The 14,862-nt window shown below is 45.2% G+C and overlaps 2 protein-coding genes across 12 annotated transcripts in view; one reads left to right on the forward strand and one right to left on the reverse strand.

Annotated features, from left to right (window-relative positions):
• The window catches only part of Fam117b (family with sequence similarity 117 member B), a 78,287-nt gene extending 72,859 nt beyond the window's left edge, over positions 1-5,428 (forward strand). The window contains exon 8 of the mRNA XM_060368428.1: positions 1,518-5,428. Coding sequence (XP_060224411.1) covers positions 1,518-1,836 — 319 coding nt within the window. The 3' untranslated portion in view covers positions 1,837-5,428. The remainder of the gene's footprint in view (positions 1-1,517) is intronic.
• A 4,302-nt stretch (positions 5,429-9,730) lies between these two features.
• Ica1l (islet cell autoantigen 1 like) overlaps positions 9,731-14,862 on the reverse strand; it is a 64,354-nt gene continuing 59,222 nt past the window's right edge. For all 11 annotated transcript variants that reach the window (XM_060368431.1, XM_021660813.2, XM_060368434.1 and 8 more), the window contains one exon: positions 9,731-12,326. In XM_060368431.1, the coding sequence (XP_060224414.1) occupies positions 12,211-12,326 (116 nt within the window). In that variant the 3' untranslated portion in view covers positions 9,731-12,210. The remainder of the gene's footprint in view (positions 12,327-14,862) is intronic.

Below are 14,862 nucleotides of genomic sequence, written 5' to 3' on the forward strand. Positions count from 1 at the left end.
CATCTTGTAACAGGGTCTTTTCCATCAAAGTTGTCTTCTCTTACCTTGATTTAATTTTAATTTTGTGACATTTCCATGTTATGTACAGTTTTTAAATTTTCATGGAATAAATACAAAAAATATTGTGGGAGGATAATTTTTGGAGGACCTGGCTAAAAGGAAGAATTTGCTTTGATAAAAACTTTGACGGTAACTCGGTAGTTAAGGTCGCTGGGTGGTTTCTAAAAGGGAAAGGAGCAGCTCAGGACCCCCAAGATCAAGTTCTCAGCACAAAGGAGATTATTTTTCCCAGAGGGTCAAAGGGCAGGGAATAAGAGACAAAGACAGGAGATAGAGGATGAGGGAAAAGGGGAAGGGAACAAGGGAGAAGGGTATTTGTCCTGGAGGACAAAGGACTGCCCCTGGATAGAGAGGGGACAGAGTGGCCCATGGGAAAATGGGCAGTTTATAAAGTTTGTCCTTTATAAAGGATGAGGCTTTTCATTTTAAGTGGACATGTCAACTAGGTGAGCCAAAGGGGGCTTTTGATTGCTAGACTTCAATACTTTGATAGGTGGATCTTGGTAGTGAGTCTCACGATGAGGAAATGGCCAAATAAGTGAATAGTCCTTGCTTTAGGAAGGACTATTGCTAGCTTTAGGAATGTGACCTAATGGTTGGTAGCAAAGCTGAGGGAATGGGGGAAGGGCAAGGCCTGCCAGAGTCATGCTCGCCACGCTCAAGCTGGCCAGAGTCCTTTCGGGGTCTTTTCCCAGCGTCGTAAAAACTGAAGCAACCTTACACGCTTTCCATTATTTGGATTGCACGTTTAACTTGTTTTTCTTTGAAAATCTTTATATGACTTAGAAGAATTGCTAAGAAATTTTTAATTATACTTGAAAAAACTGGGTGTGGGGAGTGCATGCTTTAATTTAAGCCCAGCACTGTAGAGGCAGAGGCACATGAGTCTTCGAGTTCAAGGTCAGCCTGGTGTACATAGCAAGTTCCAGGATAGCCAGGGCTACTCTACATCCTGTCTCAGACAAAACAACAACAGCAAAACCCAAAACAAGCAAAAAAAAAGAATGCTTGAAAAGAAAACCTTTGCTTATCAAGGTATTGTCCTGTGGGGTGGAATTTAGCAAAAACAAAACCAGACACTTTATATAGCCAGACACTTTATATAGCCAATCCCCCCCACCCCCCGTAATCTTGGAAAATTACGTTGGAAAACATATTTGACTCTATGCATGTGAATTTTCTTTTGCTTTAGGACATCCATATTCCCGTTTGCTGTCTTAGATCCTTGGGTGTCAGCCCAAGCTCCTGCTTGGTCACAGGGCTCTTGAAGACAAGAGTACCTGATAACGGCTGAAGCAAATGTCTGATAGTTCTGGTACTTTGGAGTTAGAGTTTCTGACATAGCTGCAGTTGTAGTCCTTCATATAGTTTTCTTTCACTTCTTCTTTTCTTTTTAATGGTAGGCTTATCTCCAGTGTTGAGGGACTTACAGTGCTGTGTTGTCTTTTTGTATCCAGGCCAAAACAACTTCATGAGATTCCAGCCTTTTACTGTCCTGACAAAAACAAGGTGAATTTCATTCCTAAAAGCGGCTCTGCTTTCTGCCTTGTGAGTATCCTCAAGCCACTTCTCCCCACACCAGATCTCACCCTCAAGGGCTCTGGTCACAGCCTGACCGTCACCACTGGCATGACCACCACTTTGCTCCAGCCCATCTCCATGGCCTCCCTGTCCACAAACACAGAGCAAGACCGCGTGTCTCGAGGGACCAGTACAGTCCTGCCGTCCGCCTCCCTCCACGCCCCACCGGAGCCCATTGAGGAAGCTGAGGGATAGGCCCAGCCTATGTTCGGTGGGTCCTGGGAGCTGAGGACCCCGCAGATGACGTGACTGTGATAGCATTGTGTCCTCCTGGTTGGCTGTGAAGTGCTTTGGCTCTCCAGTGATGTGTGACAGCGAGCGCGTCCCCTGTGAGTCTACCCTGCGCATGAAGGCCAGCGGTGCTTCGCCTGTCTGGCCTTGAAGCACTGGCTGAAACAGTCTCTTCTTTGCTTTTGGAGGAACAAAATCACGTTTTCATTTGTTTTCAAATTAGACTTGTTTAAAAACAAACACGAAACCTGATCCCTACAAACATGATTTCTGAAGGGAGATGTGATTGATGCTGCAAGAAAACCATCTTTTATATGAAAATGACTATTTTATAATACCAATGTTACATTTTCTGAAAGTAGCAAGCAGGATGTTCACACGATCCTTCGGTGGCCTCTGTTTCTTGTTTCGCTTTTCTAGATGTTGCTTTTCTCGGCTGTTTTCAGCTTTGGGACCAAAGGGATTGTTGACATTCCCAGCAATGTCAGTCATGACTATGTTCTCCTCCTAGGTAAGAGTTGATAGGTAAATGCATCAAACCAAGTATATATAAAAAGATAAAAAGCAATATCCGTACATTATGTGATTTATGTTTTTGATGTCAGAAGTTTGTGATTTGGGTGAAGTATTTGTAAACTGCTGTTCTCTGCACTCCTGTTCATGTGCTCAGTGCAGGCTGAAGACAGGTGGCCTCAACACGGGAGCTTGGGTTAGCAGTCAGTGAGCCAACAGAAACTCAAGTGTGGATCGTTAGCTAGGAGTGTGGCACTCTCTGGTTTTCTGTGAACTGTGTGTCACGTGGTCACCCTCCTTTGCCGGGTTTTATTCTACCTTGAATCATCACTGTATCATAGCCCCAAGAGACCCTGAAATGGCTGTGCATGGATTTCCTCCTCTGCTTTTGTGGTGGTGTTGTCTTGTGGATTTGGTCAGGGTGCGTAGTTTGCCAGGAGTGTGATCCATTGAGTAGCAATTGGGAGCCACAGGATTGATGTTCTTGATGGGTTAGCGCTGAGATTTGCTGCCTACAGATTTTGGTAGTTTCTCTCCAACGTTCCACACACTGGGGAAAGAGATACGAGGTTTGGAGCTTAAACAACAGATACCTTTGGAAAAATCTCATCTATACAGTTTTGGATTTGGGCTCTTCTGGTAACCATTGCCAGTGTCACAGGACAGTATTTAATTTCTAGGTATGTGATAATAAAATTAAGGAGCCACTCTTTAGAAATGAACTCCATCAGTGTTGGTAAAGCATTGTTTTCATATACGCTAACTTAATGCTGTTACATACAGCAGGCAGACAGTGTAACCCCTACATGGGAGGGCTACCATTTTGAAGGCTAAGTCCATCCACTAGGCCAGGCTTCGCTCCATCAAGGGAAACCAAGAGATAGCAGGGTGCCTCCTGCAAGCTGTTTGTTACCCTAGATCACCTAGCAATTTAAAGTAGGCCTTAATTTCAGATGAGGCTAATTTAGGCTAATCAGATAAATTCGAACATCTAAGAGAATCCATCAGTTTTTGGTTGGGAAAACTGATAGGTTTTGGTACTTTTGCCACCCAAAGCTTACTCCCTGGGAACTGGTAAATTGTAGCTTCTAAGTTAGTTTAGACTTCTTGGTTGTTGGTTGGATTTTATTTTTCAGTTTTGGGGAGTTTTTTTTGTACCTTGATTTCTCGCCGTGTCATGCCTTTTGACTTTACTATTTTACCAGTATCAGAAGTCTGGAAGAAAGGCAAATGACAGTCCATTGAGTTGATCTGAAGGGAGGAGGAGGCGTCTTGTTTTGTTTGTTTTTGAGAAGGCTCTTCTTAGGTAGCCCTGGAACTCAGAGATGTGCCTGCCTCTGCCTCCCGAGTCCTGGGGTTAAAGGCGTGCGCCACCACGCCCTGCTGTCTTCTTTTTAATCCTGTGGGTATCCCCTGAAACTTGAATTCTGTTAAATTTGTGTTGTTTTTCCTTTGTCATACACCACCTCGCCCCTGGCTTTACACGTAGAGTGTCACTCTGTGGTAGACAGGTCTTCCCTGTTCTGTTACTCTAGTTTGGCAGATTGGCATCTCTCTACAGTTGCAGGCATCTGTGAAGTAGCACAGAGAGGGACTAACTTCAGGTCAGCATCTGTCCCTACAAGTAGAACTTTGCTCTGAGGTCTGACTGGAAGAAGATTGTGAATTGGCAAGTAAATGAGTTATATAGTGACCAAACACTTTGAGTTTTGGAGAAACAGAGCCTGAGATCTGAAGAAAAACAAAACAGAAAGGCTAGGTCCCCAAACAACTCAACTGCCAGGGCCAAAGGGCTAATTTTTAAGCATATGAGCTTTATTGCAGTCTTAAAATATATTAACCATAGGTCCACCTAGCTATTTTATTTAACTCTCAATTCCCAGGTGGTTGGTTTTAAAAATGGGTCTACTCTGAGTAGGGTGGGTGTGACTGTATTGACCAACCATGCTCCGTAATTATGGTTATTCTGTAGAAACTGTACAGCGGTAGAGTAGCTTCAATGGAAATACAGATGTTTTTTTCCAGTGTTGGGGATCAAACCCAGGGCCTCGTGCATGCTAAACAAGTACTGTGTCACTGGCTTATTTCCCCAGTCCCTAATTTAAATTTTTAAGTGAAAGAATTTACTTCCATTGCAGTAAAAGTGGGTGGCATGTAGTTTTGGCCAAAGGAGCTGTTTCTCCTAGTTATTTGTCCATCGTAGTTATTCTGTACCCCAGGCAGTTTCTTCCATGCGATGATAAACTTCAGGTTTACTGCTTCTGATAAGGTAAGTCTGTTACTTATCATTGCTTTATGGACAGTTGTGTTTAAAAACAAATAGTTTTGCCTTGGTTAAATACGGTGTGGATGTCAAAATTCATTGTGCACCAGATTCTTCATTTTGTTTACAGTGTTTCCTAGACCTGGGACCATAACCAGGTCTGCCTCTCAGAAGATGCTGTTGCTCACTGGGTGCACCTGGCAACAGGGAAAGGCTGCTTTTTATTTTTATTTTTATTTTTTGTTTTGAATAAAGAAACAGTTGGCTTTTCCTAGAAGAAGGTCTTAAAAGAATGGCAGAATGTATAGCTTTCTCCCCATCTGGGATGTGAACTGAGATGTTACGGTTTTCTTTCAAGGAAACTAAAATTGTCACTAGTAAATTTGTCAAGTTGAGATTCATTCCTTAACGTTGGGTTTGGGGTGTGTCAGAAGTGGACCAATGGAAGTGCTGAATTTGCAAAATAAAGCCAAGATACTTAACTCCGCACTTTAAGGTTCCTGGTTCCTCTGCCTTGGTGACTCGCAGAGTGACTCACAGTATGTGTTTATACAGCCCTGTTGGGGACATATAATTTATGTTTTCTAAGCTCTGCATCTTTGTCTCTGTTGATGTAAATCTTTTTTAATGCAATTTTTTAAAGTTATAACAAAGTTCTGCCCCGAGAAAACAGCATTTCCAGCGATAAGTTGTTGTGGACTGTGTCCCTGCCCCTGAGCCCTCACTGCTGCGTCACAGGGACTACAACTTCCATGTTCAAATAAAGTCTGTTGTTCTGGAGCTTTTTCCTGTGTATCTTTGTGAATATTCCTGCAGATTCGAATTGTATTTTTTGCATTTCTAGCCTGATGTAGCGTATGTAGAGTATATTTCCTTCCACAAACTGACAGGCAGATACACTCACACTCTGCTGTTTTGGGTGCCCCGACTGCTGTAGAGCTTATCGTAGCCTGTCCTCGTGGCAAGTGCGAAGCAAACACGGGCAGACGAGCACGCTGACGGGTCCCGTGTTCGTTACACATTGCTCAGCCGGGGAGGTGAGGGCTCTGTAGGACGTGCAGGCAGCCTTTCTTTTTTCAGGTATTGTGAGATCTGATTGGTCTGGGGTGTTGAGTCCACGTTTGTGGACTAGAGCTGGCCAGGTCAGCCCTGTGGAGATTGGTGTGTAATCACCTAGGAGGAGGCAGGCTTGGTAAGGGAAAGGGGCGTGATCATCAGGTGTTAACAATGAAGGATCTGTTTCTGAGCCAGGCATGGTAGCACACACCGCAATCCTGGCGCTTGGAAGACTGAGAAAGGATTACAAATTAGGGCCAGCCTGGGCTGGGATGGATGTGAAATTGTTTCAGAAGAAGATAGCTCAACTGTTAAGAGTTCAGTTCCCAGACCTACATGGTGTGGCTTCCAGCCAAACTGACACCTTGGAACTGACCTCAGCTGTGGTGGCGCACACCTCTAAGTCCCAGAATGCAGAGGCAGAGGCAGGTGGGTCTCTGAGCTCAAGGCCAGCCTGGCCTACAAAGTTGAGTTCTAAGATAGCCAGGGCTACATAGAGAATCCCTGTCTCAAGAACAAAGTAAATATAGAACTCTGTGTGTGCACGTGTTGTTGCAGATTGAACCCAGGATCTTGGACATACCACACACTCACTACCACTTACCTATCACCTCAACTCCCGCCCCCCAACACACACACATCGTTTTTGAGACAAACCTCACTAAGCTGTCTGGGCTAGCCTTGGACTCACTGCAGGTCAGGCTGACCGCAGACTCCTGCTCCAGCTTGATTGTTTGGTGTGTGCCACTACACCCAAGTTAAATTTCCTTTCAGATTTTTCTAAGGCAACATGGTTCTATTAAACCAGTGAGGCCTTTGTATCTCCTCAGTTAGTGAACTAAACAGTGGTCTAGTCTTGAATTGGCTTAGTCTGTCTGGCAGAATAGAAAGCAAGTTTCTCCTAAGGAGACTATTCTTGTAAGTTTTTTTTCTCCAGTGTGGACTGTTGAGCTCTGGCTCTGTGCATGCTAGGGGAGCGGTCTCTCACCTCATAAAACAGTACATTATATACAACAGGGTAGGATGAAAAACTTTCTTGACAATAAAACTTTCATCACAATAAAACTGAAGTAAAAAATACCACATGAGATACGACTTCTGTGTGTGTTTTGGGGTTAATGAGCCTAAGAGCATGCTGGAGGCTTAGAGTCCGTGATCGTGATCGTGGCGGGAAGCAGACGGGGCTACTAGGAGCTGAGCTTACCTCCTGAGCCACAGGCGGCAGACACGGGGCCTGGCATGGACCACCCCCACTGACACACCTCCTAATCCTTCCCCAGCAGTTCCACACTCCCTGGTGACAAGCATTTAAATGTGTGGGGGGGGGGGAGGTGGCATTCTCCTGCAAACCGCAGTCGGTGTGATTTGATTTAGTCCTTCTGAAACATTACAAAGGATTTGTCATGAATGCTGTCTCAGCCAGCCTGAAGTGGCCTTGCTGGAGGGGCTTCGGATGGCCTGGAGGGACACAGCTCTGGGCTGGGGCCATAGTTTGTGTGGTTAAACGCTACTGCTCAGTGACCATGGACTTGGAACCAAAGGTCAACCTTCTTAAACCTGGATTTTCATTTGTATGACTAGGAGACTGCTGTCACCTAAGTGGGATAAGGAACTGTAAGAAAACATCTTGCTATATTCTTGGTCAGGTAAGTGTGTTTAATCATCTTAAGAAAGCCAAGAGGGAGGGTTCAGTCATGGAAATAAATGGTGTCGTTCATTGCCGCTTCTCAAGTATAAGCTTGTCAAAGCGTGCATCTGAGAACGTGGTGACCACCTCCAAACCACTTGCCAGACAGTGTATGTTACTTTGCTCCGTATGATCCAAGAAGCAAGGAACTGTCTTGCAGATAGCAAATTTGGAATTAACCAACCCAAGTCCTATCTGGGAGATGTCATTCTGTTCTTCTGCTGTGTCCATCTCCAGAACTCACTGTGGACCATGCAGCCTCGGTTACTCACCTGTCATGATGTCACACACAGTACAGAGTATCACCTAATTGCAGGTGCCCTGTTCTGTGGGCTGGCAGCCTGGCTCAGAGCGCCAAAGAAAGGCGCTGCCGAGACACCAGTTTATGACCTAAGAAGTTGGTGACACATTCTCTGGCTTTTAATTTGCTATATTCACAGAAATGAGAAACACTTGTCTTTAATCTGCTGAGTTTGCCTTTTATAGAATCTGAAATTCAGTCTTATTTTACTTGTTGGTGTACCTAATGGTGCTTGTTAACGCTGTGCTGTGTGGTGTGACTGTAACCCCTTGAACATGCTAGGCTCTTCACGAGCTGTACCAGCCTCAAAACGCTAACTTAAATCTCTGCTTGGCCTCTTAGAGGATGACAGTAAGATGGATTGTGTGTGTGTTTGTTTCCCTCCCCTTTTTGTAAGATTTTTTATTTTAGATGGGTGAGAGTTTTGTCTGCAAGAGCAGAGGGTATCAGACCCCCTAGACCTGGAGTTCTGAACAGCTGTAGCCCCTGCACCTGGAGCATCTACAAGATCAAGTGTAGCCTTTAACCCATCATGCCCCCAGCCCCCAGCCCCCGGAGTTTGTGGCATCAGAATCTTCCTCTGTAGATGCGGCTGGCCTCTAACTCACAGAGACCTGTCTGCCTCTGCTTCCCAAGCTGGGATAAAAGGTGTGTGCTACCACACCTGGCCTTTTTAGAGGGAATTACTTTGAAACAAAACAAAGTAACAGCTTTATAATGCTATGACTTGTTTTGTTTTTGGTGCTTATTTGAGTTTCTGTCTGGGAGAGACAGGAAAGGCACAGGGCCTAACTAAAGGCAGTCATTGTATACTGAGGGGAGGTAGAGCGAGGAGCGCGCCACAGGTCCTAGCATGTGGGAACTGAAGGCTGGAAGCCGAGCACACGTGCCTTGGGGACAGTGAAGGGCGCAAGATCACTCTCACCTATTTGCATTTCAACCTTTCTAGGTCATGGAAAAGTGTAGCAAAAGAAAGACCACTCTGTTGTACCCAGCTAATGGGAAGTTTTAAATGTACAACACAAAAATAAATACTTGAAAACCTTGCCAGTTAATATCAGGCAGACCTTTTACTTTCGACTTTATTCACTCTGGCGAGTAGCTTGTTTACACCAGCTGGCGGAGAAGGGTGTGGTGTTAAATGCTGGAGACAAGGCTGGGTGTGGCTCAGAGTACACCCATGGCATATACAATTCTGGGTTCCATCCTCACTATGCACCCTGAGTGCTGGGATTACAGGTGTGTGCCAAATTGAAAAGGTTTGTTGGTTTGTCATATGTTTTGATCAGTTTTCACTTTCTGGTCTTTTAACTTTTCATTTTTGTGTTTTGGGGTTCTTTGTTCATTCTCATCTTCAACAAATTAAGCTAAGCACCATGACTAACATTTCACAGGATATTTCTAGACTCACATTTTGATATCCGAGTCTCTTCATTAGATTTTTCTCTCGTGGGTTTGTCTCACAGATAAATTGTGTTTTCATTTTAAGGGTTTGTGTCTGTCACGTGGCAGGGGGTTGAGGCCAAAGGGCAACATGGTGTGTCTCCCTCTATCGCGCATCTAGGATTTGTATTTTATTGTAAACCGTGTGTCTGTGGTGTGCATTAAGTGCAGATGCCCACAGATGACAGAAGGGGGTGTCAGAGCTCCCGGTAGTCAGAATTATTAGAGGCGGTTGTGAGCCACTTGATGTGTGTGCTGGGAGCCAGCCTCAAACAAAACTTAGGTTTTTCTCTAAGGACAGCCAGTTAAACTTGACCCTGGCCCCCATTTTGAGATGGTGTCTGCTGAACCTAGAACCTGCCGCCTGGGCTGGCAGCCAGTGCGCCCCGGGATTTGCTTGTCTCTGCGTCCAGATGCTGAGGGAAAGGTAGGTCCTTAGGTTTGCAAGTGCTTTTACTTTGCTCACTGAGGCCAGCTAGTCCTTGGGGTCTGCATCAGCCTCCCTTACCTTCTTTGACTGTGGTCATAAGAAGACTCGAGTTTTTAAACAGGAAAACAGTTGGATTTGGGGTGAGCACTTCAGAAAACGCATTGCTTTATGCCATCTGAAATCTTTATTAAAAGAAGCTCAGAGAGAGCACGCACATTAAACTAACTCCTGTCCTAATGCTGTAAGCCCTGTATATTTCTAGATCTATAAGACAGGGACTATGAAGTAAATAAATATCCAAAACGATAGGTGAAGTGACGTGAATGAATATTCAGACTGTAAATCTATATTTCCTTTCAATGTGAAGGAAATATACATTTTTTGAAGTACAATTTGTTTCTAATGATATTAGGGCTGTATTGTACAGTTTAAAAATCTCAGAAAATACAAATTACACCATCTGATCGTCTGACCTGACGTTTATGTGTCTCTTGAGACAGCAAGTGTGGCTCTGCTGGGCCCTTGCTAACTTTCTGTCAAGTCTTATTTGGGATAAAATTAAGTAGAATATAGATGCCTCCCCCGTTCCACAGGAAAGCCATTTGATGAAGCCTTCCAAGTCCTCCCTTGCCGGGATGATGCAGGCCTCCCCAGCAGCTCTGTGGCGAGTGCTCGCTGCTCTGCCTTTCCGTGCCTGTCTCACCAGTGCTGGGGTCCTTCTCAACCACCAAATTACTGAGCCTCAAATTACTTAACCACGAGAAAATAATGTAAATAACTTTCTTTGAATAATTAAGTGGAATTGTTTGACTTGACGTTACAACTAGACTTGGTAAGGCAGCTGTTGTGGCTTCCTGGTTAAATAGGAGATAAAACCATACACCGAATTGAAGGGTAACCAATAACTGAGCAGTAGTAATCGTGCATGTGTTGATTCGTGGTGACTGGTGTGGGAAATGGAAGGTACTAGCTCTGCGTTTTATAGTCACGCCTTGCCTGGAGAGAGCACTGATTTCCTACTCACCGAGCTATCTGTTTATACTGTGAACTCACTCACTGGGAAGGATACTCTGGCGAAGAAAAACGGCACAGACTCAAGATGAGAATTATCGTTTCTTGAGCGTGATGGCAGTGGTTGCTGCGGGCACTGGGCTTAGACTGTGATTCATAATCATAATCCTGGTGATTAATCTTGGCAGAACATTGACAGTATTGTATGCTGGATAGTCTCACTGAACGAAAGGAAAGCGCTTTTGAGGAGAAAGCAGTTGGTTAAGATTACATATAGTAACATTGCAAAATGGTATTTAGGAACTAGTTTGTTGTTGACCCTTTGGAGTCTGCAGCCTTGCACCATGGCCTGATCCCGGCTCTGCGGAGAACCTGGGCCGGGGCAGGCTGCTCGGAGCCCGGGGGGTGGGCGGCACTCTGCCCACTCTGGTTTATGCCTTTAAAAAAGCTCTACATACCTTGACTTGGACAGTACACGTAATTCCAGTCTGAACCAACCTGCTTGTGACTAGATGCCCTTAAAACCCACAGTAAACAACTTCAATAAATGTCCGCTGGGCAGCCGTAACGGCCTGGGTGACAGAGCGCTTGGAAAACTACCCCACATTAAAGCGTGGACAAGAACAGGGAGTGGGCGAGTGGCAGATCTGTGAGCCATGACTTCGCCAGCTTGCCTAACTGCCCTGAATAGCCTTCCCTCCAAAGCTTAGATTGCAGACTGTCAGCCAATGGCTTTGGCTTAATAGTCAAATGGCACCTTGGGCATTAGACCGAAAAGAACACGGGGCATTACTTGTTTTCTGTAGAACTCTCTGTGTCTGTCGGAGAGCCTTCTGGGTGATGAGGTGAGAGTACAGGCATGTAAAGACGAGCTTTATATGTAACTGTCTTGCTCGGTCCCATACAGGTTTCTGGAGCCTTCAGGACGGTGGCTGCCCGGGTGGACAGTGCTCTCCCTCACTGTCTTCCCAGGAAGACTGTCACGGCAGCAGTTGGTGGAGCAGGCCTGTAGATTCTTCCTGTAGAGGGTGGACTTTACATCGCGCTGTTTTCCCCAGGAAGAGTTAGTAATGGAACTAGGTGTATCTCCATTTATCAATGAAAGGTAACATTGCATTTCGTTTCCAGATACAGAAAAGCAAGTGCACAGTTCTCTAATTTCAGCAAAGCGGACTGAGTTCTCTGATCTTGTTCTAGTTGTAATCAGGAAGAAAGCTTTCTAGTTCTGCTGCTGTTCCCCACAACAAAAAATACCCGCCACTATCAAAAACCCAAACTATAGCCACTTTATATCTTGCTCTTTACCCCCTTACAGCAAAGTAACCTAAGTAATAAAACACCTTCCAAAGAAATACACCATGTTCCTGTGATTCAGACATAAGCTTGGTTTCTCAGTATTGCAGACTCAGGAGTTTCTAAAAATTTCCGCATATGATCAACAGCTTGCAAATCCAGCATAATAAATACAAGAGCCTGCTCAGAGGCCCCAACCCTCTGACAGAGCTGGCTGGCAGACACTGTTTTGAACACACACTTCTGTGTGTGTGGTCGCAGTGGGAACTCCTCCAGAAAGGCAAACATTGCACAGTTGATGCCTCAAGACCCCTGAACCTGTGACGTCAGTCAGTGTGACGTCAGGCGTTCAGAAGCTCATCGTCTGAGTGTCCAATAGCATCTGGGTTGGAGAGTGGATCCAAGTCTGCAAATAGATTGAACCAGGCTGACATCTCTTGGTTACCAATGTTGGGGCCTATTAAAAAAAAAGACATTAAAGAGTTTCAGCTTTTGGAAATAATATTTTTGTACTATTATGATTTTGAAGCAGATGCTTATTAATAAAAGCACAATTAACCAGGCGCAGTGGTGCACACCTGTAATCCCAGCACACAGGATGGCAGAGGCAGGTGAATCTCTGAGTTCAAGCCAGCCTGATCTACAAAGGGAGTCCAGGATGGCCATGGCTATACACCTGTCCCAGAACAAACAAACAATACACTTGGCTGATAAAGATTCATTAGATCCCCTTAAAAGTATTTTAAAAAGCAAATGCAGTTCTTCCCAAGAAAATAAACTCTCCTTAAAATACTGTTAAAAAGGGATACTTGAAAAATATTAGCCATAAAGGGGGAAATTCACTTCTGTCATTGTACACATCTGACAGTGTCTGTAATTTTGTCTTTTTAGGCAGGGTCTCTGTGTGTAGCCCAGGCTGGCTGCAGACTTGTGGCCCTGCCCCACGCCCCTAAGTTTTGGGTTACAGATATGCTATCCACCATCATGCCCAGTGCTTGTCAAAATACTTGCTAACAAGGGCTGGGGAGATGGCTCAGCAGGCAAGTGCAGGTTTGCTACCCAGGGCACACATGGTAGAAGGAGAAAAACGCACATTCTTTCCCTTTCTAAAGGTAATTCAACAAAAAGCCAAAACATTTTGATAACATTGTATGTCAAACCTAAATTCCTTTTTTTCTCTATGCACTTATAATTGATTATTATTTCAAATAATATACAAATGGCTGATTATATTACATTATGTATTATAAAATTGATAGTCATTGAGTGTTTTTTTTTAACTTTTATTAGTTACACTTTATTCACTTTGTATCTCCCATAAACCCCTCCCTCCTCCCCTCCTAATTCCACATTCCTCCCCCTTCTTCACCCATGCCCCTCCCCAAGTTCACTGATAGGGGAGGTCCCCCTCTCCTTCCTTCTGATCTTAGTCTATCAGACCTCATCAGGACTGGCTGCATTGTCATCTTCTGTGGCCTGGTAATGCTGCTCCCCCCTCAGGGGGAGGTGATCAAAGAATGGGCCAATCAGTTCATGTCAGGGACAGTCCCTGTTCCCATTACTATGGAACCCACTTGGACACTAAACTGCCATGGGCTACATCTGTGCAGGGGTTCTAGGTGATCTCCATGCATGCTACTTGGTTGGAGTATGAGTCTCTGGGAAGACCCCTGTGTTCAAATATTCTGGTTCTGTTGCTCTCCTTGTGGAGCTCCTGTCCTCTCCAGATCTTACTATTCCCCACTTCTTTCATAAGATTCCCTGCATCCTAAGTTCCTTTCTAAAGGCATCATCACTCTGATCACAGAGCAGTGCACTACTTTTAAAACAGGAATTGTGTGTGCACACCTGCATGCATGTCTGTATCACATGTGCCTGTGGAGGCCAGAAGGTCAGATCCCTGGAACTAGAGTTAGACAGTTGTGAGCTGCCACGCGGGTGCTGAGAACCTGTGTGTTCTGGACAAGCAGCCAGTGCTCTTAGCCACTGGATCACCTCTCTAGTTCCTCAACCTGCCTTATTATCAATGTTCCAGTCCCTCTCCTTTCCCTCCTTGAATGGAATTGTTTTACTGTAACAGATATTCAAGGACACATGCTTACACTGAGGGTTAGGACCCAGGTCACACAGTGGGTCATTTCATAAGGCTAGAAGTCCATTGTCTTAGGGTTACTTTGCTGCAATGAAACACCATGGCCAAAAGCAACTTGGGGAGGAAAGGGTTCATTTGGCTGACTCTTCCATATTGTAATCCATCACTGAAGGAAGTCAGGACAGGAACCTAACAAGGCAGGAACGTGGAGGCAGGAGCTGAGGCAGAAGCCATGGAGGGTGCTGCTTACTGGCTTGCTTCCCAGGCTTGCTCAGCCCGCGCTCTCATACAGCCCATGACCATCAGCCCAGGAATAGTTCCACTCACAGTGGTCTGGCCCTCCCCATCAATCACTAATTAAGAAAATGCCTGACAGCCGGATCTGATGGGATTCAGTTGAGGTTCCCTTCTCTGTGATGACTCTAGCTTTTGTGTCAAGTTGACATAAAACCAGCCAGCACATCCCTGCCTGAAGGCCAAGAAGTCTCGACACCAGGGCAGAGGCCTCTAGGACAACCCAAGAATTGGATATGAGCTGGCTCTCAGAGAAATGTAGTTCAACTCAGAACAGAGTCAAGGAACCCTCTTTTTGCCCAGGTCATGGTTAATACCTGCTACAGACAAGAGGGGCTGCAGCTGCACAGCAGTATCTGAGGCCCCATGCATCAGAGCAGAGCCCAGGTCTTCATGGGGTTTGGGTCCAGCTCTAATGCTGGGAACCAAGGTCATGTCAGCTCTACCCATTAAGGGTAGCTTTGCTTCCTGGTGTCCTGCCTCCAATGAGCAGTGCTTGGCAAGTCTGCTTTCAGGGGCTCTTGTTTCCTATCAGAGAGGTTGATGCTGACCATGCCAAAGCTGGTGACTGCAACGGCAATGCCTGATGACCCTGATGAGCACGTAT

Source organism: Meriones unguiculatus, chromosome 15, assembly GCF_030254825.1.
Source record: "Meriones unguiculatus strain TT.TT164.6M chromosome 15, Bangor_MerUng_6.1, whole genome shotgun sequence".
Classification (NCBI taxonomy): domain Eukaryota; kingdom Metazoa; phylum Chordata; class Mammalia; order Rodentia; family Muridae; genus Meriones; species Meriones unguiculatus.